Raw genomic sequence first — 26884 nt, forward strand, 5'->3', positions numbered from 1 at the left:
TCACACAGAGACCGTAGATTAAAGGTCTTGTTTTGTGCATATTGTATATGGTCGGTTGAGAGAACATCAGTATCAAACGGCTCTCTTTTTCCATCTATGTTCATGGGTTATGAGTGGCAGTAAATTTGAGGCCTTGGTGAGATTAGAAAGCTGTCCAGAGTTGGAAATGAAAGCATAGTGTTTATCCCCCTGGTCCGGGCTCCTAGGCTGCAGTGACAGACACTACCGAGGCAGAGCACGTATACCTTCTTATATTTAGAGGGTAATAAAAGAATAATAAAAGCATGCAAAGTGTCCTTCTCTCATTCTTCTCAGGGAGTGGATGTGTTCAAGCTCTTGAAAAGAAAGCTACTTCTCTTCCTGTGTCCATTATAGGCTCATTTGTATCTCTTATTCTCCATTATATTCAAACTGCACTGACTGTATCTGGCAGTCCTTTGCCCTCACTGCAGTGGGAGACAACACAAAAAGCCATTTGGCAGCTATTGACAGATGATTGTCAGAGCCGAAATAAAGAAGAGTAGTGCCAGCCTCCCATCACAATAAGGAATTGATCCTACAGAGTCATCAGTGCTGCTGTCTGTGCGGGGTTTATCTGCTGTTCAGGCTGGTTGATCACAGAGATTTGGAGCTGACAGCTTCTTACAGTAAGGTCTTTGCAATGAACCCAAACAAACCTACCATTAAATCCACTCTCTGATTACTAACTAACTGTTTCAAGTCTTAGAAACATGCTGGGATATAACCCACTGAATCCCATGAGAGGCTTGTCAGTGATGAGCAAATATATCGCTCAACATCCTTGACATTGATTTTTTTTTTCTCCCAAAGCCATTTTGAAACCAGGGTCAGTGACAGTCATTGATGTGAATATCAAACAGGTTCTTTTCCTCCTTTTCATTAAGACCTGCATATAGGAGCACTTGTATCCAGGGATCACAGGTCACACATTCATCTTGCTCTCAAGTGCTTGTGATTCTCCAGGAAGCCTGCAGCCTTATGGTGGAGTGATAACCTTGGGGTGTAAAATATGTATTAAATATCATTGAATCGATCAATCTTTATTTACATAGCTCCATTTCACAACACGTTCTTGCAAGAGACTTTATATGAAGAGAAGGTCTGCCGTACTGTACGTTATATTACTAATAAAGAACCAACAACAAGACAGAGTAAGATCCAGTCCCCTCTTACAGACAGTACTCTGTCTTATCTCATCTTTATCCACCATGAGCAGAGCACTTTGCAGCATTTAGAAAGTTACAGTAAAGTTTAACAGGCAGAGACCTCAAGCAGAACCAGACTCATGTTAGACAGCCATCTGCCTTGACAGTGTTGGGATTGGACAGGGGAAAGAGGGAGGTGCATGAAGAAATAGATGGACAAAGACAAATAACAACAACACCAAAAAAAATAGAATCGGCACATTCAGACTCAAGAATCCAATACAGAAAATTATGGTGAGAGTAAGTGCATTATTTGCAGGAACTTCAAATTAAGGTTAACACACTGATCTTAAAGCTAGGGTTGGTAGCCACGAAAAACTAGCATGAATTTGAATGTAGCATTTCCTCAGGACTCCATCTAATCCCTTCCCCCCTTCCCTCAGAGCTCCTCAGGACCGACGACCAGGTCACATTCACGAGCGCCGCTGATTCCCGACCGATATGATTGTGACTGATTCAAAGTCGGTCCTCAGCACATCGTTTGTGTTTTGCACTACGTCAACTCATGTCTCAATCAGCGGTAAGAAAACACCAAAACATTATCATAGTGAAAGTTAAAAAAACACTCAAACATGAAATGTACGCACAGGAGGCCGGCAGAACGGCGGGACAGGATTTGAATGGTTTCATAATTTGGATCCTGATGGCAGGGATTGGTTGGTGTTTTCCCAGGTTTACTCCAGCTGTAGATTGCAGCTTTTTTTCACTCTTTTTTAAGAGCACATTATGTATTGATTGCCATCGGGACATAAAGATCATTTTAACCAGTATAACAAAAAGTGTATCTAAATCTGACTACCAACCCCAGCTTTAATATCTAAGGCTGGTAAAATTGAAAGGTCTCATATAAGCATTAACAATAATACAATGTTGATAATGTTCTTCTGAAAGTTTCTGAGCACTTCCAGCTAGTGATGTTCGATACCACCGATTTCCTCCTTCCTTTTACTGAGTAAAATTCAGGCTGGTATCGGCGATACCGATCCGATACAGATACTTTGTGCAAATACACCTATTGTGTCTAGTAAATCTAAAAAAAGTAGTGTATTTCTGAGTAATTTATTTTTTTATTTTAAACTTGTAAGTATATAGAGGTAGCGGCCTCATTTACAATATAGCCGAGCTAATACAACAACAGAAAAAACAAAAAGAGGACACAATCATACAAAATATGTGAAAATGGTGTTTTAAACACAAACAAAAAAGAAAATAAGTAACACAATAAAACAATTACAATAAATTATTGTTTAATTATTAAGAACTTGAACTAGTAGTTCCCACCAAACGCGTATCATTTAGACAAGATCTCAATGGTTTAGTTACTTTCCACTGTGTTCCTGTTAATGATATACATTGCCTCAAATGACTGAAGTATCAAAAGTATCGATATTTTGATTTGAGAATCGATTTTAGAGCATAAAGATCTGGTATTGGAAGTATCGATATTTTAGTATCGATCCGCACATCACTACTTCCAGCATGTTCAGTTTTTACCTGCTGTGAAAACATGTCCATAGAGTACAATTTCATTATCCTCCTTTGTGGCAGACAGAGATTTCAAACTGCACAATTCGTGTGCAGATCTCCACCAAGCATGTCTGGCTCTCTTGCAGTTATGATGGCCAAGTTGCAAACAAAAATATTACAAGGGTTTATTTCAATACGTCAAAAGACTGCTCTCAAACTACCTCAAACTTAAAGTGTCATAAGTATTATTTTGATTGGTTGATGTCTTTCATCGTCCATGGGATTTATGGAAATCGTGCACCTTATTTGAGATGTCCATTACCATAGACTGCGTAAGGATCCCTGCAACCTTGAGAGGTTGTTGAGCAAACGGGCGCTAACGCTCACAAAAACTATCAGGCTGATGGGTCCAGTAGAAGTAGAGAGAGCTGAACACATGCACACACACAAACACACACGGCAAAACACATGATCCACAGCTTTTACTTAAGTGATAGCAAAAAAGGACATGCTAGCTCACACAATCACCTAGATTGTTGGAGAGAGAGGAGTTTTCTTTACACAATGTAAGCGAACTGGTAAGCAGCATGCAGGTTGCCATGCCAGCAGCAAAAGAGAACAGGTGTAGGTCATTAAATGTAATTAGCTTGTTTCCAACTAATCCTCACTTTCACAACACAGTTTCACTGGATACATGTCAAATGGGTAAGTGCTGTTGGATGCCAATTTAGTTTGGGGTTGAACTTCAACAGAATTTAATTACCAGGATTAAAGTTCAATCTAATTAATTGGTATACTCAATGGTTAGCCAGCTCTTTTAACCCAGAGGCATTAACTGGAACAATGTGATATCTTGGTGTTTACTATATAAGCTTACTCCAGCTCTTCCCCAGCACCACCCTCTTGCCTAAACCTGACCTGTGTCCTAATTCAGGGGCTGCATCCTTCGAAGGAAACATTCCTTGACTGCATCACACCTGTGCATTAAACACTTTCCTATTTTGAAGGTCAAACTCAAAAGGTCAAACTCAAAAGGTCAAACTCAAAAGGTCAACTTAAATTATACGGGACCTTGGAGCTTCAAAATCATCATTAAAGTAATTGGTTAAGTTACATGACATTAGCTATGCTAGCTATTTAGCCAGCTAGCTACCTGTTGCAGGTGACAGGAGCAGCTCTCAATGCCAAATTCCGCCAGATCCGCGAACTAGTGATGTGTCATGATCAAAAGCTGCGGCTCTGAGATTTAGGACACGGCTATGTTCAGTTTTGTACGGTGGCCCTGAAGTGCAAATCGCAACTGCATATCAGAAAACACTACAGCAAATCAGAAAACACAACGGCAAATCAAAAAACACAACGGCAAATCAAAAAACACAACGGCAAATCAAAAAAACACAACGGAAAATAAGAAACCGTAGTTTTGGCTCTCCAAAAAACAACAGGACAATATCTAATTTTCAAATCAAGGCCCTTAATACCACAATCCATATACTGGCAACATTTCTTGCAACATGAAGTGAGTGCATGTGAATACACTGTTACTTCACCTGTGCTTCCATCATTGGTCCTGAGAAATGGTAAAGGTTAACAACACTTTTAGTGTAAAGGATATCACTGTGTATTGATCGAGAGTAATTTAGCTGGTGAACTTTTAACCCTTTCAGCCCTCTCATCCACAGGTGCACGGTGCACGGTGCACCTGCCTGTCTCGCAGCTGCTGATGTGACGTGGAGTCTTCAACGCAGTGTCATCGTTTCTCGGTTGATGTGGCAGAGAAGAACTGTACCCCCCCCCCCCCTCTCTCTCTCTCTCTTTCTCTCTCTCTCTCTCTCTTCCAGATGAGCCCTACAGGGAGAGAGAAGCGGAGAAGATCTTCTCCGTGCGCAAGCTCAGGGAGGCAGATGCAGCGACACAGTGTCTACACTGCTGGGATTGTCTGAAAAATACATCACTTCAGAAAGTGAGTTATTTTTTAATTGGCTGATTAAACCGAGGCAAGTCGTGGAATTGTCTGCAACGTATTCAGGTAAGTGTCTGAAGTGTTGAAGTTTTGTTTTAATTTGCTGGGTTGTATCAACGGGGGCTGATGAGTATAAAAACATATTTAAAAAATGAATCCTTCTCTTTGAGTGTGTTTTAGACTTCCTAATAGTTCTAGATAGCCCATTTATCAATTTAGCTTATTCACTATTTATTTGCATGACATTTCAAGGAAATTAGACCACTACTAACAATATTAAGAAATTATTTCTGCTGTATGTTTTCATTATTGGAGATCACATAACTCATTCAAATTGCAAAAATTAAGCTTTTGCCTCTTCCAGTCTTTCTGATGTTGAAGCTTGCCCGGTGTTTCCCAAGCAGCCAGGCTTACTTAAAGTGTTTCTGTAAATCTGGTATTATCTGAACAGATGCATATATTTTTACGCTAACTGCGTCTTTTATGAGTGTTTTTTTTTTAACCTCATATGCATGCAGGAGGAACTAAAGGGCCACTTTTGCAGCAAATTAAATGCCCTGTCACCACACTGAGCCTAGTCCGTGACGTAGGCTGGCTGCAAAATGACAAGGTCCTAATAAATTGCATAGAGGCCTTTCCTGGATTCAATTAGGCTACCTCACCTACAGACATTTTTCATCAAAAGTATCACAGTAATGCCACAAACTGTGACAACCTGAGGTGTGACAATGTGTAATGTGGTTGTAGAACACCTTGTTGACGTGAAGCCTGACCCTGCATAAATAATGCTGAAATGGGTACTGTCTGTTCCAGGTGAGGATGTGCTGTTGCGCTTGAGGAAGAGTCTACCTGTATGAAATTTAAACTTCACAAAACAGCTTCATAATTAAACAGATTTAGAGGAATCATGAGCACCATGCACCAGAAAGCGTCACCTTTGTACAGCTAATTTGTTGGATCAAATTATTCAGCAAACAAAACTTTCTTTCCCAAAACAGAGCGAGTGTGAAGACATGGGGGAGTCTAACATCAGCCACATGGGAACAAATTTTACAGGAGGTCTCCCTGCAGCCAAACTGGATCCCTACATGGACACATATGACATGGACTACGGTATCCTTCCTGAAGATATCCCAGACACCACACAGGGCCAAGCCTTCTTTGTGGCCACCATTGTTATTGGTGTGGTGCTTGTCTGCATCGTGCTTGTGTGCGGGTTGGGAAACTTCATATTCATCGCCACGCTAACACGCTACAAGAAACTCCGCAACCTCACCAACCTCCTCATCGCCAACTTGGCCATCTCAGACTTCATCGTGGCAGTGGTGTGCTGCCCATTCCTGATGGACTACTATGTGGCAAAACAGCTCTCCTGGGATCACGGATTGGTGCTGTGTGCTTCTGTCAACTACCTGAGGACTGTGTCACTCTACGTGTCCACAAACGCTTTGCTCGCCATTGCAGTTGACAGGTGAGTCTGTTATTTCTCTCATATCTCTGTCAGTCAATGTGCTGCTCAATTCTGTATGCCACTGTTTCATGGAGAAATCTACCAACATTTTCTGGAACAAAATCAATCAATAAAGCTTCCATGGGTTTATCTTTCAGTATTCTTTATTTCACCTCATAAAAGAACCTCATAAAAATACATCAACATGACAACACAGCAATGATGTAACTGTAGGATATAGTCTCTCTTGCTCTAACCCCTCTATTGCACATCATGCCTTTGGTGGATTTAAATGACATTACCTCCCAGACATCAAATTTTGAGACATAGCATCATTGTTGTACAACAATCTCATCCTATTAGAATTTACAACCGCTGTTGCAGAGTTGTAATGTATGTGGGAGAGGCTTATGTTTGTGTTTTAAATGCTTCTCCACCTTTTTGGTATGCAAATACTACAACCTAAATAATGCAAACACCAGCATATTAGGAACACAGGTCACCAGTTCAGTCTGTTCTTTGCACAATACTAGACTGTCACACTGTGTCTGGCATTTGCAAAGAGCATTGAATATATGTGAGCAATGAACCATGAATGTTGCATACTAATATAATATGAACATTATTCAAAGGAGACAGGGTTTGGTTGTAGCTCTATAGCATTTGTGAATTCATACAATATAGCACAGTGCTTTAATGTCATAATAAGATACATTTTTAATTAAAAATTGGTTTCAAACCATAGTTTTAGGAAGTGTTAGCTCCAGATTAAGTCGCCACTCTTCAGCTGGTTTTCGAACAAATTGATTTTTTAAAAGAAAACAGTTTTTAATGGTTTTTGCCTTTACAATGTTTGTTGACACTGTACTATAGTAGACTCATCAAGGTAGACACCTACATAAATGCATGAGAGCACATAACCAGGGTTTATGATGCTTTCTAAGGAGCGCTGATGAAGCTGGATAATGAATTTGTAGTGCACCAAAGGGATGATTCTAAATTATTGTTCAATCAATACCCCTTCAATTGTGTGGATTTACTGGTGATCACAACAGAGAGCAGGTTACTGTGAATCCTCACGCTACTGTCGACTTCTTTGTGGAAAGTGGTCTGTATTTGAATGTGGCACATTTTGATTTTAGGTGTATTCTTCTAGAATAGATTTAGTCATGATGCAGCAGGATATGAATTGGGAAATGGAATTCAAAACATGAATGCAATCTTGTCATTAAACTAGAACTTTAAACTAAATCTTAAGTGTCCTAAAACACATTTACTTCATACTTTACCACCGACTAGTTGTACATTGATAGTAAGCTCCATATATTTTGCTATCACTACAGTATTAATAACAGGAGTGAAAAACAAGCCGAGAGAAAGCTGTTTGAACATGTTGACATGGTTTCCACAAAAATTGCAGCATTTACATGTGTGTTTTATTACAGTACCTACAGGTAAACAAAGCAGAAATATCATTTACAAGAGATATTTTCAGTGCAGTATGTCATGAGATGGTGTAATGTTAAACTTTACCTTCAAATAGACAATGAATTCATGTTTCTCAATACCATTTAAAGTTAAATGCATTATCATTAGATATTTTTGATGGCTGCGTTGAAATATCTTACATATTTTGCATCATTTTATTTCCAATTTTTTTTCCATTAAGTAATTCAAAGCTCCAGAAATGAGTTTTTAACGGGCTATGAAACTGGCCCAGTATGAGCTACTTAAGCAATCACAGACCATCAGTGACAAAACTGATTGTGTCTTCATAGTTATATTTTGAATGCCTATAATTGCTGCAGCAGGGTCGGTGTCCGATTAAATGATTAACTACAGATTGCCAAAACATACTTATTTTTTAACATTTTCCACAAAAAGATTTTCACCAAAAGATAGATCAGCACCATGGGGAGCAGAGCTTTCAGTCGCTCCGCTCCCCAACTCTGGAACTCACTCCCACCTGACATCAGAAATATTGACTCTCTACCCCTCTTCAAATCAAAACTCAAAACCCATCTGTTTCAGTCCACATTCTCTGTTTAATCTCCACTGCCTCATTTTTAACTTGATGTGACTTTGCTTGTTGTTTTTATAGATTTTATTGTGTTATCTTATTTTATTGTGTTTTAATCCTTCTGTGGAGCCTTGAGTGTTAAGAAAGGCCCTTTTAAATACAATTTACTATTATTATGATTATTATTATTTTACTTAAAAAGTCAAGGTCATTTTTTGTTGAACTAGAAACCCTGACAGAACAAAATTAGCAAAAATGTAAGAGGTACTACTTTGTCCACATGGTGCGCCAAAACTGACAGAAATCAAAAATTCTTCACTTAACCTTTAAGTGTACTTTTTGATCATATGAATAACAAACTGGTGAAGGATGTCCACATGTAAAATAAAGTTTTCATTTTCATAAGAATCCTTTTAATGAAAATAAATGTGTTTATACATACACATCAATGTATCTTTTTCATAACCAATATGAATGAATAATAATTAGTGAAAATAATGCCATTAGATGGTCCGTCAATGTGGTCTTACTATCACCCAATTGCCTTTCATTTGGATTGCAGCTTTTGCCAAGTTGTGAAAAGCCTCAATATTTTAGACTCCAAAAATATGACCTGCTACCCATATGAAAAATTCAGTAACTGAATAATACAGGACTGATATTGAAGTTTAATCTTCCATGGGGAACTGCCAGCTGTTTGCTGAATTCATAAAGGTCAATGTATTCAGACTGCCAAAATGGACGGTCTTAAAGCAATTCATGCTTTTCTTTTCCCTTTGCCACTCCAGGTACATGGCTATAGTCCATCCACTGAGACCTCGTATGAAGTACCAAACCGCCTACTGCCTGATTACAGGAGTCTGGATTGTTCCTATTCTGATATCCATCCCCTCCGCCTACTTTGCCTCTGAGACCTCGTACCCTCATGGCGGATCCTCCTCAGCCACTCACAAAGTCTTCTGCGCTCAGATCTGGCCTGTGGACCAACAGGCTTACTACCGTTCCTACTTCCTGTTTGTTTTTGCTCTGGAGTTTGTCGTGCCTGTCATTGTCATGGGGATATGTTACGCCCAAATTTCCCGCGAGCTTTGGTTCAAGAACGTTCCGGGTTTCCAGACCGAACAGATCAGAAAGAGGCTACGGTGTCGGCGTAAAACAGTGATGGTTCTGATTATGATCTTGACAGCTTACATCCTCTGCTGGGCACCGTACTACGGCTTCACTATCCTGCGAGATTTCTTCCCAACGCTGATCTCCCGCCAGAAAAACTCACTAGTGGCCTTCTACATCATTGAGTGCATTGCCATGAGTAACAGCATTATCAATACTTTCTGTTTTGTTAGCGTCAAAAACAACACCATGAAGTACTTGAAGAAAATTGTGCTGCTGCGCTGGAAGACAAAGTTTAGTCCAGGTAAGACTGTAGATGAGATGGATATGAGGACCTGCTCCATGCCTGTGACAGAGATCAAATGTATTCACCTGATATGAACGGAGAAAATATGTAACACAACAGCCACTTAGATTTGAACTGTATATTTGTATATTAAGAATCACTGAGAGGAATCAGAGACTGATTTTAATGTCAGAGCTGTAAATGCCTTGGTACACAGAGCCCTGAGTGGGTTTGAATGTAGTATGAGTCAACTGATTCTTAAGTATCAGTCAGTTTATTCAAGCTTTGCTGCTCCTCCTGCATACTATGTCCTCCAAGCCTATTCTTCTACCTCTTACAAGAGCCAAGTTTATTTTGTTCGCTTTCAAGGAGAGTCGACGTAGCTGCAAACACCAAATATTTCCCACCAGATCTCAACAAAGTCAATGGTTACCAGTGAATCCATATCCTGTTGTTTTCACAAGGTTTTACCTAATGTACAGTGTGATCAAGAATGACAGTTTCATGAATACTACGAATCAAGGTGCAGGACACTATGCATACAGCATTTCACCAACATGAGCATGCCAGAAACACTATCAATGAATAAAGTGAGCAAGAACTGTCACAGGGGGAGTGGCAGCAACAACCAGAGCCTGGATATTATTTGCCAACAATTTAAACTGCAGCTTAATCATTTTTTCTTTTGATGGAAAATGAATACTTGAAACAAATGTGGAGAGCTGTATTATCTTACATAATATTGATTCACATTTCACCAAATTGAAACACCCATGATCATGAATCATAATGTAGTCCATACATCTAAATACATATCAGATCTTTTGAAAAGAGAGAGATATATGAAAATGATAATTCAACAGCACACAAGAACATGTCTTGAATTGTATCACCTTTCAAAAAGAAGTCGAGCATCATGAATGAGAAGTGTGTGTCATCAGAGCATTTCATACTGCAGATGCATACATTCATTAGTAATCAGTCCATACAAGACTCCTCTGAGAGGTGTTGTTAGAATGTAATTAGTGTGCATACTGTGACTGTACTCTGTTATTGTGGAATGTTGTAACATGTAGCAGATAAACACTGCATTATAATTGGAAGATTTGTAAGTAACAGCTGCTACTGATCCATGACACTGACCAGCATTAGTGCACATGGTTAATCTCTGTTTAACCAGCATCTGTTTGGTAATAATGATTTACTATCGGTTTAAAATGCTCTTCTAACTCAAATTCAAAAATAATAACTGGTTGTCTTTTTTTTTGCCTTGAGGAAAAGATTCACAATTTGTCTGTACAGATACTATTTTGTGGTGTGTTAAGTACTGATATGTCAAGTATGTACTCACATATGTGTACAGTGTCTAAAAAAATAAATATTTTTCTTGAATATTCAACCCTGAAAAGAATTGCCTGCTTCTCTGAAGATGAGTGTTTTTGGTGAAAAATCAAATGCTGCTTTGATTTATTGAGCTATACTTTTATTTATTTGTATTTTAAATAGCACTTTCTATCAAAGTCAGGGAATATAAAACAAATCGTCACCTAGCCTTGGATCTTGTTGCCATTTCCTCAGTCACTTTATCATCTCACTACATATTAAGCAAGAGTGTCAGTTTTGGGATCATGAACACAATATACAGAATGCATTTGATACGTTATCTTCATGATACATTCTGGTATGAATGTGATATTAATGCTCAGATTTCAGTGTTGAGTTTTGGATTCAAACAGAGGTCGGATTGTGGTCTTCTTAGTAAAGGTGAATGTTTGACCCATTCTCACTTCTGATCAACACAACAAATGTATTTTATCACTCTTAAACCCGCCATCTAACTGCTTCTATGTTAATACTACTATCCACTAGAGGTAGCTGCGATGACATGATGTAAACATAATATGGGTCACTAAGCCATTGGAAAGGTTGCCTTTTATGTCTCATTTTCTGTGTAGACAGTATAAAATTACGTTAACAAGCACCAGCTTAAGAGTCCCCTCACCCCCTGCTGGTGTGTCAGCGATGTCAGAGGACTGTTTGACTTACATTATAGAAGGAACAGTGACCTACTGGCTGTTTGGAAACGTCTTCAGTTAAACACACAGCAGGAAGTTAAGTGGACCATTAAGATTCTGTCTCTCACACAGTGCTTTACAAGCTGCCAACCATTTATCATTTCATAAGCAGGGACCATAGAAACAGATATCATCGCTGGAACACATTCACCTTGAATTGCATTTTTTTGACCTTCTTATCAACCTGTCTTTGTCCACAGTAAATGTCACTGTTATTGTTTTTTCACTGAATTTAGTCAGACTACTCCTGTATCAACCATTAGTTTGCTGACAGCTTGTGAAGATTGTCGCCTCTTATGCTAATTTTCTTACAGGCTGGGGTTTGATACAAGGAAATGTTTTGGAAATCATCGCCCCCCTTCTTATTGTCTCCATTAGTCTCAGTGTTCTGGCCCCTGTGGGTGAACTGTCAGGCAAATCAAGGGTGTTTTGTTTCCCTCTGTACCACAATTTTGAGGAAAAGCCAAGTTGCACAAATAAACAACACTTTAAAACAGACATATTTTCCTGCCAACTGGCAGCTCAGTGCCTTGTGTTCCAGTGGGATGTTTCTTGGTGAGACTCTAGTGTTTACACATCGTTCCTCTTAAGTTTGTACTTGAAGAAATTTTATTTATTGGGATAAACCCCTTGAGATGTACCATCTCGTTTTAGAGGGGGTCCCAGACAGACAATAACAAATAGAAAACAGTGCAATACAAAATATACAACAAAACTTCTTCAGAAGAGAAGAAACAAACAAACAAAAAACACACAAAAAAAACACGAACAGTCAGACAATAGACCAACTTGACGACAGTAACAACAATAACAACAACAATAACAACAACAACAACAAAAAAAAACAAAACAGGGGTTGGTACAACCTTAAACAAGGTACAATCGACAAGGACAGAATAGAATACAATTCAATAAACTAAACTAAAGGAGCATTGACGAAACAAACAAAGAAAAAATTGTAACAATAATCGTCATAAAAAAAATAAAAAATAAAATGAAGAAAAAATATATAGGAGAATAAAAAATAAGTAAAGGAAATAGAGGAACAGTGAGAGCTTTACTGAAAACATAGACAGTTTGTTTTGAAATGGGAAAACAAATAATTTTTAAATAAGGGAAAAGAAGATATAGAACGAATATTTAAAGGTAAGTTATTCCAGTCGAAAGGAGCCTGAAACATAAAAGTTTTTTTTACCAACTTCCTTGGCTGCAAATGGTACTGTCAAAAGAAAGTGATCAGAACTTCTTAATGAATAACTTGAGGTGAGAGGTATTAAATAATATTTCAAACAATCGGGATAGTTCAAATGAAAACATTTAAAAATAAACTGATACCAGTGAAAAAGTCGTTGTCTTTCTGGAGGGAGCCACCCGAGACTATCAAACAATATGCAGTGGTGTGTGAAAAAAGAACAACCTAAAATAAATCTGCAGAGTCTATTAAAAATAATATCGAGAGGATGAAGATTATTTTTTGTTGTATTTCTGTAAATGATTTCAGCATAGTCGATAATGGGTAAAATGAGTTATGAAACTAGTCTTTTTCGAACATTGAATGTAAAGCAATGCCTAGAGCAATACAGGACACCAATACTATAATTTACTTTTTTAATAATATTCTCAATATGTGTTTTGTAATTCAGTTCAGAGTCTAACCACACACCTAGGTATTTAAATGTATTAACATTTACAAGATATCTGCCATCGTTACATTTAAGCACCAATGATTGAGATTTTGTTTCTTGATTTGAGGTTTTGACGCACTCCAAAGAGCATGGAATACGTTTTATTCTTATTAAGTATTAATTTATTAGCCAGCAACCAAGTTTGCAAAATATCAAAATTAGACTGTAGGGTCTGTTGTATTTGAGATATAGATGGCTTGGATGTATATATTATTGTATCATCAGCATATAATTGAATATTGGTATTAGAAAAAATGAGTGGGAGATCATTAATAAAAATAGAGAAGAGAAGTGGACCTAATGTAGAACCCTGAGGGACCCCTCTCTGTTGAGTCTGAATATCAGATCTGCACCCTCTTAAAACAACACATTGCTTTCTGTTGTGCAGATAAGCATTAAACCAAATCAATGCATGCCGGGAAAGACCTATGGAGTAGAGCTTATCCAAAAGCAGATAGTGGTCGACCAAATCGAAAGCTTTAGTTAAGTCTATAAATATCGCCCCTGTAAGGTTACCACAATCAGATGCAGAGAAAACATCATTTGTGAATTTTAAGAGAGCAGAAGTTGTGGAGTAGTTGGATCTGAAACCAAATTGATATTGAGAGAGTATATTGTTGTTATGAAGATACAGTGATAATTGATTGTAAATAATTTTTTCGAATACTTTAGAAATTGAACAAATAATAGAAATAGGTCTGTAGTTGTTGGGATCAAGAGTGTCACCACTTTTGTGGAGAGGTGTGATGCGGGCAGATTTCCAGATGACAGGAATTTCACATGTGGATAATGAGAGGTTAAATAAATCAGCCAATGGATAAATAAGAATATGAGCTGCTAATTTAATACATTTTGTCTCAATCCCATCAAGTCCTGGACCGCTGCTCACCTTCAAATCCTTAATGGCATTGCTGACATCATTGGGAGATATTGTATGAAAATTAAAAGAGCTTTGGGAAGTTGCAATGGTATTAGAGGTCGTACATACATTGTTAGAAATTAAATTGGAACAGACAGAGGAAAAATGCTGATTGAATGCACTGGCAATAGCAGAAGGATCATTCAGTATTTCATTAGCAACTCTTAATTGTCTAATTGAACAATTGTTTGTCAAATTAAGTACATTTTTTATATTTTTCCAAAACTGTTTAGGATTTTTGAATTTATCGCTCAAACATTCTTTGTAATAATCAGATTTAGCGTTTCGGACTTGAGTTTTGCTGATATTTCTTAGTCTTCTGTACATTTCCCAATCAGCATGTTCCTTAGTAGAGCGAAATTTTGCCCATGCTTTATCCCTCTGTCTGAAAAGGGATATGAGTTCTGAGTTGATCCAGGGTAAATGATTGCCTTTAACTTTTGAAAGTTTCCAAGGAGCATGTTTATCAACTACCTTTGTAAATTCAGAGAAAAAGAAATCCCAAGCATGTTGGACATCAGGGATTAACTGAAATCTCCCCCAGTTTATAGAAATCAGGTCATTAATAAACATATCTGAGTTCATTTTCTTAAACTGTCTAATTTTAACTAATTTTGGAGGGAATTTCGGAACTTTAATTTTCCATACACAAAATACTGTAGAATGGTCACTAAAACAATCTGCCAAGACACCTGCTTTTAAGATTCTGTTTGGATGGGAAACAAGTATCCAGTCGAGTAAGGACTGGGAGGAGGGACAGATTCTTGTGGGTTCCTTAATTAATTGTGTTAGATTTAAATTAGCAAAAACATTTGTATCTCTGTAAGAGGACTTATCTAACCAATTTTTGTTAAAATCACCCAAGATAATCATTTCATTGCTACAGTCAATTGAATTAATAGTTGAGTTCAAACAACTAGATGACTCGGCAGGTGCAGCTGGGGGTCTGTATATACTTCCAATTGTAATATATTTATTTTCATGTAGTATTACTTTTACAAATATGCACTCAAAATGATTTGGCTCAACATTGGGAATTATCAGTTCAGAACACCAGATTGATGAAATGTATACAGCAACTCCACCACCTCTGGTACATCTGTCTGCTCTGTATAACACATAGTTTGGTATTGTGATTTCATTGTCTGCAGTTCTATTACTTAGCCATGTTTCTGTGAGTGCAATGATACCAGGTTTGTGTAGGGCAACCCATGTTCTCAGTAAATCAATTTTTGGTACAAGGCTCCTGATATTCATATGTATAATTTTTAATCCTTTTAAATTATCCAGTTTCTGTTCAAACAATAGGTAGCTCTTTCTCTGTTCCTGTGTGAACTAAATATTAAATTGCTCCATCGTAAAGGTTTGTACCAAAGGGACACATACATTACACATACACAAATAAACATAGAACATAACAAATACATGTCAAACTTAAATTGTGGCCATCTACCGGGCCAACAATCAGTAGGACGGGACATCACAAAAAGTTAAACAAGAATAAATCTCTGTAAGAGATCATTGTCTAGCACTGTTATGCTCAGACTGTGAAATGACAAAATAGTGATTAGAGGGAGGAGAATGCTTCTAAACAAACTAAATTAAGTATATTCCTCCAATGAAATAGCCCACTTGAAAAAAACAAAACAAAAACAAAAAAAAACAAAAAAAAGCTATGTAAATTAACTAATTGAATAATAATTGGTAAATGCTTAAACAGGCTATACACACACATGTTGGCCTATACATTTACATACTTAATACTTGCATATATATTTTCAGCAGTATTCAAAAACGTAAAATGAAAATGAGAGAGATAGAAAGAAAGGGAGAGAGAGGAAAAGGAGGAAAGTATCATGAAAAGGAGCGGAAGGGAGGAGGGAGGAGAGAAGCAGCCTCATTACGACAGTCAGATTTCACGGCTGTTACGTCAGTGTTCACGGCTCAGAATGTAAACAACCCGGGAAATTTGTACAACTCCAAAACGATCGTGAAGCGAGCAACTGTCCTTCAAATAACAGCTTAAGTATTATTCACAACTCCTAGTGTTATATCAGAGGACACAAACAGCGAGGCAACTGGACCAAAGAAAAACTGGGGAAAAGAGACAACACCTGTGCAGGTGCACTTTATGGTGTCATGTTCATGCGAGATGGAGAGCTCACCAACTCGGCACTGAAGTCTTGGTAGATATGAATGGGAGACCCCTTATAGAGCAACTCTTTCTTTTCTCTGGCCAGACGTAGGATTTTGACTTTATCCTGGAAGTTGATGAGCTTTATCAGAATGGGTCGAGGAGTGGCTCTGAGCCCTTTCGATGACCGGTGTCACGGGGAAATGCTCTTGCCCCAGGAGCTCCGGGATAAGCTGGGACATGAAACTGAGGATATTGCGGCCCTCCGCCGACTCCGGAATCCGTAAAAAGCGGAGATTTGAGGATCTACTCCGGTTCTCCAAGTCATCGACTTTATCAACCAGGTAGGCATTTTCCTTCTCGAGTTGTTGAAGCCTGGTTTGTACATCCTGAACATTATCTTCATTTGAGCTGACTCGTTGCTCAAGCTCAGAAACTTGCTCTGATAAGGTGTTGAGAGATAACTGAATATTGCACAGGCTATTTTGGATTGGATCCATCTTTGTGTCAAGATGGGTCAGCATATCTGACTTGATTGTTTGGATAGCCTCCCACAAAGTTTGCAACGAGATCTCTTTATCCATTGTCTCTTGGCTCAGCGTGCACTCAGCTTTCAATCTCGAGTGATCTGTCCTTTTCAGGTTAGCTTATATATGTTATTGTGTTTCTGAAGTTTTGCTCCTTCTCGAATGAAGTTTAGTATCAATCAAAAGTTTGTTTAGCTATGGTGAAATCATTCACAGACCTGAGTCTCCGGTGCGGTCAGTCACGGTGCGGCCATGATGCAGGTGATGATTACTAATGTGATGTTCTGACTGCGGTGAGGGTACTTCCTCCGAGGTCAGAGGTCAAGTAGTAGTTATACACCGTAAACAACTGCAACAATAACCTCTACTCTGGTATTAAATTTGTGTCATGTGTTAGTCTAACAAAGTTGATTGGCCTACTCTAAAGGTCCCTTACTGAACACTAACCTCTCTACGCACATCTATGCCGACAAATAGTATGTAAAATGTTCGCACACAGTAATCCCAGTTTTAAAAGTTTAAAACCACCAGTTAGCACAATACCTTAAATCTACAGCGAGTAGTTTTGAGCTGGAAACTTAAGACACTGTACTGTATGTTTCATAGAATAAACAAAAGAAAACAAGACCAGAGAGGTGATTGACTATTTCTGTTTTTATTTCAAATGCCTGACATCCCTGTTGCTGGGTAAGTGTTGAAACGAAATTATTTCACAACAAAAATGAACTGTCAGTTGCACATTAGACAAATAAAATGAAGTATGGTATTCTGTCAAACACTGTCCACTAAGGTCAGAAAAACATTTGCACACATACTGAGGACACATGTTGCTCAAAATACCTAGATTTAACCCAGTTTGAGCATCCCAAGTGTTGGATTTATAAATTGGAATAAATCTTTACGCACTACGATTACAATTTCAATGTTGTTAATGCAGCCTTTATTGTACTGTACATGTGAAAATCTTAGGTCCAAAGACTTGATTAACATTACCAAGAAATGTGATATTGGTATTTCCCTGATAACAAAAAGGGTATCATTTCCCATCTTCCCACTGGGTTGTTAGCAGTCCAAACCTTGTGTGTGAGGACAAACAGTGATGAGTGTTTGTCTCTTGACCTATCTGGCCAGCTGACTCTAACACTGTTCGTCCATCAGAGGCACCTTCAACGACTGAATTTGACTTGAATTTCATTAGATGTGTTTGATGTAAAAGAAGTTTTTTTGAGTGTTATCATCATGGATGACCTTTTCAAGGAAACCATATCTGACATTTCGGAGAACCTGTGTCTTTATTTTCTCCTTCTGGGTTGTTAAATATTTCAAGCTCATGCTGCACGGGACTCAGCGCCGATCCATTTCAGTTTTCTTTTGAAGGAAAAATCCACTGAAAATATTAATCTTGAGAATCAAGGCCTTGAGGCTCACAGGTTGGCTCTATAGACTTGTTAGTTGCTCATTCAGAGATGGTGAGAACTGCAGTCGGCTGGGACTTCCACTGAAGATGAGCCAGACTCAGGGTAAATAATCCTGTAAACCCTGTCCCAAGATATCACCAGTATATAAATATTTAAAGTGCATAGATTTCTGAAGCAAATCCTGTAGCATAGTATGTATCAAACCCTGAGTCATATTGTAGCATAGTATTTTGTTTTCAAAATGTCAGACCCTTCCAATAGTTATTTTTGATAGAACATGTATTTCTTTTTTACCCTACAGTCTTAACAAAAACTGTCCCTTTAAGGGAGAGTGTCCAAATTTAAATATGCAACAGTTATCTGGATTTGGAATTAAATTAAGGTAAATTACAAAACATTTATTGTGTATCATCCTCATACTAATGTCTCAAAAAGCACAAAGGAAATGCTCAGTGATGATTGCACTCAACCTGCTCCATTCTTCTGTTTCTAGAAGCACAGTCTCACCTTTACATCAACAGGTGGCTCTAGCCAGGAGCCAACATGTTCAGCAGACTATTGACTATTCGACATCCAACCAGGGCTTTTAAGGCTATAACACTTAGATAGCCGTTTAATGCAATTCTTCTGTGCTTTCCTGCCCTTATATGGCCTCCAGCTTAGAAAGAGAGAGACCTTCTGTGACAGCTAATCGTTGTCCGGTCATGAATGATGATTCTGATTTCAGGCTCAGCTTGTGCTGAGTAGAAGACGATTAAATCAATAGTGTTCCTTTAACAGCTTGATGAAGAACTCTCAATTTTTCAGCTGGCCTTTGTTGTACTGATGTCAAAAAGTGTCTGCAGATAGCAGCTGAGAGGATATGCATGTGTTCAAAACATTAATGACTCAATTAAACTTGTATTCTTTATTTTACTTAATACTGAAAGTTATTGGTTGTGTTTCCCAACATCATACTTCAACAGGTACTAAAATGATCTAATACTAGGCATATTTAGATTTAACATTATGCATGTTTATTGCTTTGAATCATGTTTTCCTATTCATTCTAAAATATTACATCTAAAACTGTCGTACACGCCACTGCAATAAATCAGAGCGAAAATTAGTTTCAGGGAATAAACAAGTTATTGTAGTCAGAACTAACTTCTTTTGTGTGGAATTGAGGCCATAGTTTTGTCACCTGACAAAGAGCAACACGCTCAACTGTCAGGCAAAACAGCCATGATATTAATGCATGATTATGCATAACTCTTGTCTTTGATTTAATCAAAACTTATGAGATATAAAAAAGGATTTACTTGGCTTGGCTTTTCTTGGCGTACCCCAAGATGAAACTCAAAGGACTGCATGTTTTTGCACTTACACACTGGCGATGTTCTTTTACACCAGTTGTTGCTGCTTGTTTAAAAATACTTTTGTAGTCCTCTAACTCCTACAGCTTTAATACCACATATCATATTCACTCTGTCACAGATTTATCAATACACTCCTGGAAGAGCCTGCAGTGCAAAGAACCAATCTGCCCGTCAAGAGCCAACCAATCTCACATACATTCATGGTTATGCCTTTGGGGGCAATTTGGAGTTGAGTGTCTTACCCAAGGACACTCCAAGATATTAACTGCAGAAAATTGGAACTGATTCATCACTAACTGTGACAGCCAGAGCCATATGCACATCCTTTTTTACTAATTCTTCTTTTAGGTAGCATCACATATATTTTACTTAAATCACAAGAGGCATACATTCAATTAGGAAGCCATCAATAGCTTACTGTGTTCAATTGAAACTTAATCAACCTGCAATGCTTCTAATGACGTTTACCCACACAGGGACACCAGAGAGGAAGAGAAGGAGTTAATAATAAATAAAGCTTCACAATCATCATTCTTAACCCATTAACTGTCTGCTAACACGTTCTGAAATTACAATCTTACCGGCTTAGTTACCCACAGACTTTGGAGGTTGGTCAATCACATTCATCAATTACTGTCTGCTGGGTCAGAGCAGGGGGTTTATTTCCAAACATGAGGGCGATGGATTAACTAACAGAAATAAAGTGTAATATGTAACTAATCTGTACTTGTTATGAGATTTAGATCCAAAAGACAGAACATTCAATCTGCTGTCAATATACTTTATTATTATATTTTATTTTTATTTTTTTTGCTGATATGCACCAGTCATGCTTTGGAACCTTGACTGTTATACTGCAAATCCAGCAAGCCTCTGTGGTGCTATGAAGAGGACCTCAGAATAATGAAAATATGTGTTGTTGTTTTGCTTGCCTCAGAAAAAGCTGCTCTTTCACCCCTAGAATATGAGCAGAAAATAAGAAATCATGGCCTGTGAAATGTTTAAATACTACAAATACATTTAGAATCTTACTACTATTGCACTATGAATTAAAAGTACTCCCTGAAGTTTTAATCACATGGTTTGACACACATTTTCAAATGTTCTCCTGTGGCCTTGCCCCCATAAACCTAGTATATCATCTATACTGGAGATCATAATGCTTCAGGAGAAAGCATGCCTGAACCAGAGGGGCAAACTGGAGTTTTTATTATATAGTATAGTGAATATATCACCACTGTCATAGAGCCTGCTGTCTCCTTTGCAATGTTGTTAATCATCATCGTTAAATGTTGGTCCACATTCCTCTCACTCATCAATCAATGTTTATGTTCAGTTGTCAAATATTTTGAAGGATGCTCTTTTGTTGCAGTTGGTACCAATGGCTTTTAAACAGGACCCAAAATGTGAGACCACAGACTGGGGCAAAGGTTGTGAAAGGGCTATTCATTGTAAACAAGCAGAGATAAAGGGCAGCAGTAATTTTAATGGGGCTCAGGCGTGACTCTGATACTCAGTGTGGCTAGCAGAGAAGCCATGTAGCTCAGAGGCTGGGCGGTGATTGGTGAGGTGCTGGTACTAAAAGATCCAGATCATTACACCTTTAAAGGTTTAATAGTTCATATTTATTTGTACAGCAGGAACATATTTTTCTGTCCGTATTAAAAGAAGATTAATGTAATTGATTAGACCTCTGAGAGTAATGCCAAGGTCAGAAAGTTTTGGGACTCATCGGCCCCAAGAAAGGATCGTGTGATGTTTCATAGTGGACGACAATCAAGGCCACATCTGGGATACCTCAGGACCTCCCAGATGATGTTGACCAATAAGAGCACAGAGCGCTCTCTGCATGTGCAAAAGCCAAAACATAATCAAACAGAATGGCGAAGTAAAAGAATAATGATGAAGTTGGTGCTGTGAGATGAAACTATAAGACCGAGGGAAAGGTTGTCAAGCTCACCATCCATGCTTTTATGTTGAATAAGTAACAGATGCTCTTCAGCAACCCTGCGAGTGCTGTTAGTATTTCTGGCCTAGTCAAGGTACAAATTAATGGCCCGACGATGGCTCAGTTTGACACGGTGACCATCGTAACAGACACAGGTTGTGTCGTCTGACCTCAGGAGAAGGGGTAGACTTTGACGAGTCTCAATAAGCTCCAGGTGAAACGAGGTTAAGTACACCTGAGGCAAGGAGGCATTGATTGCAGAGCTCCTAACTGATTGGTCCAGATATCAGGTCACACTTTGAGCAGGGTCAGTTTTTTTCTGTTATGAAAACATTTTTCCTGTTTTTTGTCCACAAGGTTTCACCAAATGAATCTGTGTTTTCCCTTTTTGTGGCTTGCCATAGTAATGGGTAGAAAGAGTTCAATGTAAGAAAAAAATCAACTACTGTTAAGTACTTACTGGTACCCCTATCAGTTGTTTCTGCTGCAGACAGCTTTTGCTTTTGGGAAGAACAAAAGAAAGAAAATGGTTGTTTAAAATCATCTAAGAGCGGCTTGTAATTCTAAGAGTCTTACAATCGAAAACCCAAGTAGAAAGAGGAAACATTAAAACACAGCTCTAGAAAAATTAAGAGACCACTACTAAATTTTCAGTTTCCTGCAGCAGGACAGTGTTCCATGCCACACAGCTAGGTCAATCAAGGTGTGGATGAAGGACCACCAGATCAAGACCCTGGCATGGCCAGCCCAATCTCCAGACCTGAACCCCATTGTGAACCTGTGCAATGTGATCAAGAGGAAGATGGATGGTCACAAGCCACCCAACAAAGCTGAGCTACTTGAACTTTTGTGCCAGGAGTGGCATACAGTCACCCAACAGCAATGTGGCTCACTGGTAGAGAGCATGCAAAGATGCATGAAATCTGTTATTTGAAAATCAGAGATATTCCAACAAATATTAATTTCTGAACTCTTCCCGTTTCAGATGATCAAATTACCATTAAGACCATTATTTTAGCATCATTTTTATTTATCTTATTTTATTCCATTTTTTGTGATATTTATCTGATTAGGTTTATTGATTTGATGATTTGATTTGATTTTAAAGTATTTTGTATCACTTTCCTCTATCTTGTTTTGGCCTTTTTTCATTTCACCTTTTGCTTTTGCTTTCTGTCTCTCCGGATTTTTATTTTGTGAAGCACTCTGGGCTAAATACTTGAATGTGTGAAAGGTGCTATATAAATAAAAATGAGTTAAGTTAAAACATTAGCCTTGTGTTGTTTAAAAAAGGATATGGACTTTTTTTAATGCATTATTTGAGGTTTGAAAACACAGCATCTTTTTTTTTTACTGCAAATAAATGCTCTAAATGACATTAATTCTATTGGGAATTTGGGACAAACATTGTCAGTAGTTTATAGAATGAAACAAAAATGTTAATTTTACTCAAACACATACCTATAAATAGTAAAATCAGAGAGACTGAACATTTTGCAGCAGTCTCTTAATCTTTTCCAGAGCTGTATATTCAAATTAGTCATTCTTTATTAACAGCTCAAGATACACAGGCTCCTTAATCCCCTCATCAACCATTACTTATGATGATGAAATCATGTTCTGCCACCATTCCTTGTAAAATACATTTGCAGCTGCCATCCCTTCTCTCTCGAATTGGAAGACCAGTCATTATGTCAAACAAGCAGAATAAGCACTCTTCTCTGCAGATCAATGCATATTAAATCCAAATTTAAATTGATACGTGTTTCACAGATGATTTTATAGCCTGCGCATAACATTAACTACATGATTAGGACTCAGTTCATCACTTCAAGCCCAACATGAGTGCCCTTCTTGTTGATGATCTCCCAGTCCTACACCCATTATATTACATGTCTGTAATACAGACTCTGAATGTAAAGTTCTAAAAGCTGATCGGCTGGTCATGCTGATGTTGTTTTAGAGGGCTATCTTGACCAACTGTGCAATATCTCAGAGAGTGTTTTTAATTGTCGTCATATGTTTGCAAAGGCCATGGTATATGATTCATACCAATTTCGTATTTGTTGAACTGGTCAGTAATCCTTCTTAAGCTGGGCTTTCATTCCTGCTGAGGGGTTAAAGCTCTGCGTTCAAAAGAAGACCACAATTTCATTTTATCTTTAGCAGGTAAATGGGCTTGATATCTGCAAGATTCAGTGTTTGAAGCAAAGCTTAGCTTCAAATGTTGAATCTGTGTTTTATCAAAGACAAGGTAATATCTCAAGATGGAAATAAAACACATCAGGATGGGTATCCATAAAAACATGAAAAAAAATCCTGTTAAGTTTTATATTTTCTGAAAAAAATAGTAGTAGAATCTTTGTCAGTTGATACATCACCACTGTTGCCACAAAGAAATATAACTTGTTATTTCCAGAACAAATTGAGTTAGCAGTGTAGGCGTGAGCACCTTTGATGTTAGGACAAAGAAAGCAAACACTTCATTTAAATGCTTTGAACACATAAAGCTGTTATATGCACACATAACGTGTGTTTGTAGTCAAGTTGATGGAAAAGAGGCTTTTAGTCCAAAGGAGATTTGAAGTGCTTCTTCATGGCAGAAGCTAAACTGCAGTCTAACCGCGAGGACAGACCTACTCAGAAAAACCCAGTACAAGAGCAGAATCATGCCAACGAGTCTTTCTCAGAAATCACCAGTTTTATGAAGTACACTCTGGTTTTGTTCCTGATTGTACCTGCGTAACATGGCTAACAGCTTCTGAGAGTACCTTGACAACAAACTGTGTGATGTGGACAACTGAAATGCACCAAAGCACACCGATCAGCCATTAGATTATGACCACTCATGCGATCTAATTCAAACCAACACAACAGCTCTACCAAAAACTTAGAGCTTTAACCAGTTCAGTTTTTGACACATCTGAAGGGTGAAATTTGAACTTTATGAATAACGAAGTCACAATTTCGGACTCCAACTTCCATGTGTGGGAGTTTTCAATGGAAATTTTATTGACAATTGTCAAATCTTTGTCCTTAAGGTGGTGGTTGTCAATTGGACTGTACAGTGTGTGCCCGTAAACTGAGAGCTGCAGCCATGAGTTGTACAAAAAAAAATAGCTTTTTGTACATTTATACAATTGTTTAGTGTATGCCTGGCCGCAGTGCGACAAAGAGTTGTGGCTGAGAATTGCACCAGTGACTGCTGAAACTAGGACTCTAACCTCTGAATATGACAGAAGTGGTTATTGCAATATACCACTTATTGCAGTGGTTTCTTCATAGGAAATTTCCAGCAGTAGTTTGAATCCCGAAATGATGTAATTTCAACGTAAAGTACTTGTTATACAGTCATAAAAATGTTGCATTAAGGCTGTTTGATGTTAACAAGAAGGTTTAGAGCAACTGTAAAGAGAGCAGTTCAATCACAGAGGAAGAAAAAAATAAAGACTGCACATATGCAGGTACTGGCTACACAGCTCTGACTACCCTGAAGAATGTAATGCAGAAGATTGTGATATTCTGCAGTTCTCTTTTCTTTTTTTTGTTGGTGACTGTGGTTCACTGTAATCATTTAGCTGCAATAAAAAGATGAGACTTCAAAATTGTTGTTGAAGTGTGTTCCTGTGTATTATAATTCTTCTGACAGAAGCAGCTCCTCTGTTAAAATCTGATCTGAACGTATAATCAATGTCTTAAAACAGACATTGAAAAAACTATTTAAAAAACTGTAACATCCAAAGGAAATGTGTAAACTCTGAACACTGCACTCATTTGCAATCCTAGCCATTTGACATGGGTGAACAAAAAGCCAACACAGGAGAAATACCTTCAACAGTTGCATTCACTATTCAACTTCCACAACATCTGAACTTATGCACACTGTTGACCTTCTTATTCTTACACGCAAGTACTCCTAAGGCTCAGCAACAGATGGCAGATGAACTTTTGGTGCTATGGTTGAACTGAAACCTTCTCTGTGGCTTTCACTTCCCACTTCCTGTTTACAGCTATTTTGTAATAAGGCTACGCTATTACACAGCAATGCTGAAGAGGGCGCCAGACGCACACTGTAGAACACAAATGGTTATTGTTTTTACAGAAGTTGTAGAAGTTGGAAAATGTATGTGGCTGTACATTACATTTAGAACTTAATGTATCCATGTATGCAAACAGAATCATTAGGTTGTAAAGATACTAGACCTTGTTTTTTTTTCTTCTGTGGTATAAGTGTTTAAGATGGCACAGAAATAGCTGGTGTGTCTTGATGGGGGTTTTAAATGTTTCACATCAACCTTTTAACCAGTTAAATTGTAATTAATATACAGAGTGTTTGGTTGTTTTCATTTGGTGGGTGATTTGAGTTCTCTGTTTGATCTATAATTACCCTGATTGTTTAATCAGTCTTTTTGACATCTTAGACATTTTCTAAAAGAAGTGTTAAGTCACTTTAGCTATAAAACAGTGTGAACAGAGACGTGTGAACATCTACTAATTACAGCTGTGTCATTTTACTGTCAATTACTAGCTGTTTCATCTTGAATAAATCATCTCAGCTTGTGTGTGGATGAGACCTTTAAATATCAATTTAAATGTGCTGACTCAACCACAGAATAATAATGCTTGATTTATGTGTCAACACATATTTGCTCTACATTTAGTGACAGCCTAAAGAGTGTTCAGATTTCCCTTCATTGAGTCTTCAGTTTCCATCCGTCACATTTCTCAGAAGCCTGACGCTGGTTCTTGTTTTTTATTCAGGCAGACACATAAAAAGTACGTAGGCAACTGACCCCCCGGTTGACAACTCACCTACTTACAGCCATATTTTGTAATCTGACAAAATTGATCATTAACCCAGAAAAGCAAGAGCCCTCTCTGCCATGACTCACAGGAACAGCCTTAGGTGGTTGAATAGTGCCCTCCTGTGTTTAGAAAGCAAAACACACACATCATGCAGACAGCCTCATATAATAAATGTTTCTTTGCAGGTCGATGTTGATGCATTTAATTTTCTGACCAATGCTTCGAATATCAGTCATAAGATTATGAACACCCAAACAAAAAAAGAAATGTCCCTATACTCAAGTGACCTTCATTTTAGTCCTTACATTAAATAGAAAATTAAAACAGTGATGCTATACAAGCAAACACTGCTTCAAGTTGTGCTCAATATGATCTTCCATGTTAGTAAAATAAAAATAGTCATGCAGCGGTCTAAGCGTGCGCCCCATATACAGAGGCAGGTTCGCAGGTTTACAGGTTCGACCCTCGGCCTCTACTATTTGCTGCATGTCT

The 26884-nt window shown here is 38.0% G+C and overlaps 1 protein-coding gene across 3 annotated transcripts; it reads left to right on the forward strand.

Moving 5' to 3' along the window:
• Positions 1 to 3385: 3385 nt before the first annotated feature.
• prokr1b (prokineticin receptor 1b) lies at positions 3386 to 10921 on the forward strand. 3 transcript variants are annotated; one of them, XM_034681321.1, is made up of 4 exons: positions 3386 to 3398; positions 4535 to 4656; positions 5655 to 6127; positions 8915 to 10921. In XM_034681321.1, exons 1-4 carry the CDS (start codon positions 3395 to 3397, stop codon positions 9615 to 9617), a joined length of 1302 nt encoding a protein of 433 aa, XP_034537212.1. In that variant the 5' UTR covers positions 3386 to 3394; the 3' UTR covers positions 9618 to 10921. The 3 variants fall into 3 exon arrangements, with proteins under 3 accessions (XP_034537212.1, XP_034537214.1, XP_034537213.1); XM_034681323.1 differs by lacking the exons at positions 3386 to 3398; positions 4535 to 4656 and adding an exon at positions 4704 to 4722; XM_034681322.1 differs by lacking the exons at positions 3386 to 3398; positions 4535 to 4656 and adding an exon at positions 5028 to 5469.
• The last annotated feature ends 15963 nt before the right edge of the window (positions 10922 to 26884 follow it).

Source organism: Notolabrus celidotus, chromosome 4 (genome assembly GCF_009762535.1).
Source record: "Notolabrus celidotus isolate fNotCel1 chromosome 4, fNotCel1.pri, whole genome shotgun sequence".
Lineage (NCBI taxonomy): Eukaryota > Metazoa > Chordata > Actinopteri > Labriformes > Labridae > Notolabrus > Notolabrus celidotus.

What these genes read in the sequence shown, in the direction of transcription:
- prokr1b (XM_034681321.1), top strand. An exon ending in AAAATACATCACTTCAGAAA is followed by an intron (nt 4,657 to 5,654) that starts GTGAGTTATTTT and finishes TTCCCAAAACAG; the next exon opens with AGCGAGTGTGAAGACATGGG. An exon ending in CTCGCCATTGCAGTTGACAG is followed by an intron (nt 6,128 to 8,914) that starts GTGAGTCTGTTA and finishes TTGCCACTCCAG; the next exon opens with GTACATGGCTATAGTCCATC.